The sequence below is a fragment of the Chelon labrosus genome (assembly GCF_963514085.1).
Source record: "Chelon labrosus genome assembly, chromosome: 21".
NCBI classification, from domain to species: domain Eukaryota; kingdom Metazoa; phylum Chordata; class Actinopteri; order Mugiliformes; family Mugilidae; genus Chelon; species Chelon labrosus.
This window is the reverse complement of record NC_140354.1, coordinates 19,054,806-19,059,116: the sequence shown is the minus strand read 5'-3', so window position 1 is coordinate 19,059,116 and position 4,311 is coordinate 19,054,806. Positions and strand designations below refer to the sequence as shown.

Sequence of the window (4,311 nt, the reverse complement as noted above, 5' to 3'; positions counted from 1 at the left end):
TTGAATCCTTGAAGTTTGCCCCTGAAACGGGACGAAAGGCACCAGCGTTGACCCAGACAGTGAAATTACACCCCAGGCTTTACAGTCAGGACCAGTCCAGAACCTAAATATCCAGTCAGACACAAACAACAAAAGACATTTTCATATCATAAATTCAACAAAACTCATGGGTCTGGAAACGCTCTGTACAGTAGCTACTAATAAACCAGTGAAGACATTTTCAAAGTGATCGAAGATTAAAAGAGACTTTTCTGAAGGAAGGCTGCGTTTTAATTAAAAACTAAATGTTCCACTCTTCCGTATATAGCCTCCCTTTCTTGCTTGCTTGCTTAATTGGCAAAAAAGGAAGGCCTGTTGCGGTAAAAATATCTCCCTGTGACTCTTCAAACAAACGGGGTTTCTAAATGTTGCCCTCTGCATGTAGGAAATCACTGCGGTTTGCAATAAAAGAGAAAGCCCTTGGATTAAAATCATGTCTCATGATGTGGGAGAGTGGTTTTCTCTCCCTCTTGTACTTAGTGACCTAAGTGTAACAATGCGAAACTCTGACCTCTAGAGGCCGCCAGGTGACACTGCTTCCACACGGTTGTGAATCTGTTTTATGTACTCATAAAAAAAAAAGTAATGCAATTAAAAAGAGTTATGTGACTATAAATGTCTCTTTTTAGGGTTTTTAAGCATTTATTTTATATATTTTTTTTCATGTTTAAGACAAAAACTTTTTTTTATGAACGAGAAGAAGAAACTGTGGTGCCCATGCAATACTTTATGAGTCTGTTTACTTGTGAGAGTGTGTCCGAACATATATTTTATTTCTGCATACAGGACTTTTTGCGTAGGTGTGAGTTTCTGTGTCCATGTGGGTGTGTGATACACGATGCCCTGACCAATCACACACACATGTCACAGCACCTATAAACTGAGTGTGCATCCATGTATATATAAGATATGAGAGAGGAGAGAGAAAGAAAGAAAGAAGGAAGGAAAGAGCTGCCGAATCAGACTTGCTGCCTGATAAAAGAAGCTGAAAGATGAAGACTCTGGTTGTCCTGCTCCTCTGCTCCCTGACAGTCATCTGCCTGACTTCAGGTAAGATCTATGCACAAGCATGCTAGAAAAGCTGCAGGTGAATAGGTAAAATAAATAAATAAATAAAAGTTTCTTAAAATGTTATGTTTAAATATGCAAGATCCGATATTTGGTTTTTCAATCCTTGTTTGATTTTTTTTAACATAACTAGTTTTTATGAATGAGATTTTGGATATTTTATATGTATATATATATATATGTATATATATGTATATATGTATATATATATATATATATATATATATGTATATATATGTATATATGTATATATATATATATGTATACATATATATGTATATATCTCCATAAGCTAGAATATATTGCCATAATTTGTTTTTTTTTGTGAATAAAAATGTTATATCAAGTTATGCATGATATGTGATTAAACCTTTCTGTAGAATCCTTCAGAATATGTAGAATATGAATAATATGAATGAATATGTAGAATATGAAGTTTTATGTATGTATCTGCTGCTGAAGTGGGGATTTCTGGCACAGTAAGTAAAGAAAACTGCCTTTAAAGGACGTATTGTTAAATTCCTGTTATTGGAAGTGGATCATTTGAGTTTAACTAATAGATATCCAGTTGAAATTTTGGGAACTTTGCATAATTTCCTGTTGAATAAGTGTAGTAAAAGAAACCTAAATGTATGTCTTGCATGTTTTATTTCAAATAGTCTGAGGGAAGACATTATATGGAAGACAAATGGTGCAATTTATTTATTTTTTTCCTTATTAGACAAAGTTTAAAAATCTGTTCAAAAAGAAAAATTAATTACTGTATATAGAGACTGGACTAAAAATATTAACGTTTAAAAAGTCATATTGTCAAATCATGTGTTTTCCCGTCTTGTTTGACAGTTGCAGCCACTGCCGTCCAGCCTGCCAGTGACCACCCTGCTCAGGAGGGTAAGGACACGACTCAGCAATATGATTTCATCAATTAACATTCATTCTGCCACAGTTTACTGTGAAATATAGAAAATTATTTAATTATTATTATTTTGATTTGTCGCATTTGTATAATTGTAAGCACTGATTTGACTTATGCACGATGCATTTCTGCATGTTGTGCAGGGCTGTTTGCAGAGAAAGAGCAAGCCTCCACTGTGGTGAGGCAGAAGAGAGCTGCTGGACAATTATCCTTGACACAGCTGGAGAGGTAATTCATGTCTTTTTCTACATTTTCGTCTCCTATGAAATAAAATAGCTGCAGGGAAACATGCGCAATCAGTATGTTTTTACCTAACATAGTCCTGATGCTCCAATAGATACATATAACTAAAAAGGTTGAACTAATGACATATGGTATAATGGCAGCCACCTCATCAATCTGTTTGCGCATTTCTGCCTCATTTGCATAATGAGGCAGAAATGCGCAAACACATTGAAAAAGAAACAAAATACACAGAGAAAAAGTAAAAGTAAATTAAATCAGAAATGAATACACAAATCCATCAATAAATAAAATCAAATCGGAATTTAGATATATTTATGAAGTTTTACCTATACAGAGTTTTTACACATTTAAACCGACGTGTGCTTTAATATCACATTTTATGAATTGATTAATGGTTACTTTAACAGCGTCTATTTTAAAATTACTTTTGGTGCATTTAACGGTATATAAATTTATTTAGTCAGTCGTTTATTTATTTTTGATTTTGGTACTTTGGGTCCTCCATACAAACATAGTTGGTACGAGATGCAGAAAGTTATCATGAAGGCCTCAGGGCCGTATCGCATGGATTATCATGAATAACCATCAACGTGTTGCCTCCACTCAGCCTGAGAGAAGTGTGTGAGGCCAACCTGGCCTGTGAGGACATGATGGACACGGAGGGCATCATTGCTGCCTACACCACCTACTACGGACCGATCCCCTATTAAACAATAAAACCGCAACAGCTGATTGCTCATCAGAGATGTCTTCTGTTTTTGTGTGATTTTTTTATCTCAATTTTCTTTGTTCTTCTCAGCAAAATTTACAAAAGCAAAATGGTTAAGAGTGGAACAGGACATTTATTTTCTTTTACTGCGTAGACCTGCAAATTTGTCTTCATTAAACTCTGTAATTTCTCTCAGCCTGTAGTGTGATGACGTTAAATAAAGATAAATGAAACTCTTTGTGCACTCTTTGTTATGGACCCTCTTGTCTTTCTGTGTTCAACTCCATCACGTCTGAAAACTCATAATCTGCTTTGACACGTTTCGGCCGCTAGGTGTCTCTGGTGAGCACGAGTGTGTCACATCCAAAAGCTTAGGTCACAGTGGATGAATAAATTACATTTATATTGCCTAACCCGAGTCCACACTGGCTTAATAACTCCATATAAACCCCAGACCTGGACTGCTTGTACACATTTTTAAACAAGCCTAAAAGTCTTAACTCAACCCTCAAACCTTTGACAAAAAGGTTATTCTTGCATGCATTAATTCATAGTCTCAGATAAGGCCAAAAGAAACTGTTGTGGTTTTTCTTTTGTTGTTCTTTTGTTGTTGTGACAAAGATTGTAAACGGAGGCTTGACAGACATAGCAGAGGAAGAGATGAATCAGCCAGCCTGAGATGTGCGTCACAGCTAATGAGAAGGAAATTAACAGATGAGATGAGAAATAAACACGAAAGAGTGTGCCAGCTGAGTCGGCATTACATTTTTCTCTGTTTTTCCCTCATTTATTTACAGTTACTTGCATTAACAGAAGTACGACATGTAAGACGACGAATGCAGAGACGTTATGGTTGACGTTCTTTTCTGCAATCTATGGGATTAATGGTTTAATGTTGGTTTACAATTTATATATGTTACTGTTCATAAATCCTCTATATTTTATACGTAATATATACATAGCTTGTTTATTTTTTATAACCTTATATGTATAGATTCTTCATGCCCTTATCTTCTATATATTTCTATCAGCTCTTTTTATCATATATTTACATATACACCCAATATATCTCATACATATTTCATATTTTTATATTCATATTGTATAGACAAGTTTGAGTATCCTATTTGTCCTTTATTGCATGATATACTGTACACATAGTACGCACATCTTATTTACACAATCTACTTTGTATATCCTTGTATTTTTACCATATTTTATACTATTTTGTGTACAAGGCATGCTGACTTCTGTCAATGTACTGATGCTACTGAATTTAGCATGGGAACTATCTATCTATCTATCTATTTATCTATCTAACTATCTTGTGCAG

At 34.7% G+C, this 4,311-nt stretch overlaps 1 protein-coding gene across 1 annotated transcript; it reads left to right on the top strand.

Annotated features, from left to right (window-relative positions):
* The first annotated feature begins 753 nt into the window (after positions 1 to 753).
* On the top strand, positions 754 to 3,175 carry bglap (bone gamma-carboxyglutamate (gla) protein). Its single transcript, XM_084570852.1, has 4 exons — positions 754 to 1,089; positions 1,951 to 1,998; positions 2,167 to 2,251; positions 2,877 to 3,175. The coding sequence occupies exons 1-4, from the start codon at positions 1,032 to 1,034 to the stop codon at positions 2,977 to 2,979; spliced, it is 294 nt and encodes a 97-aa protein (XP_084426978.1). The 5' UTR covers positions 754 to 1,031; the 3' UTR covers positions 2,980 to 3,175.
* The last annotated feature ends 1,136 nt before the right edge of the window (positions 3,176 to 4,311 follow it).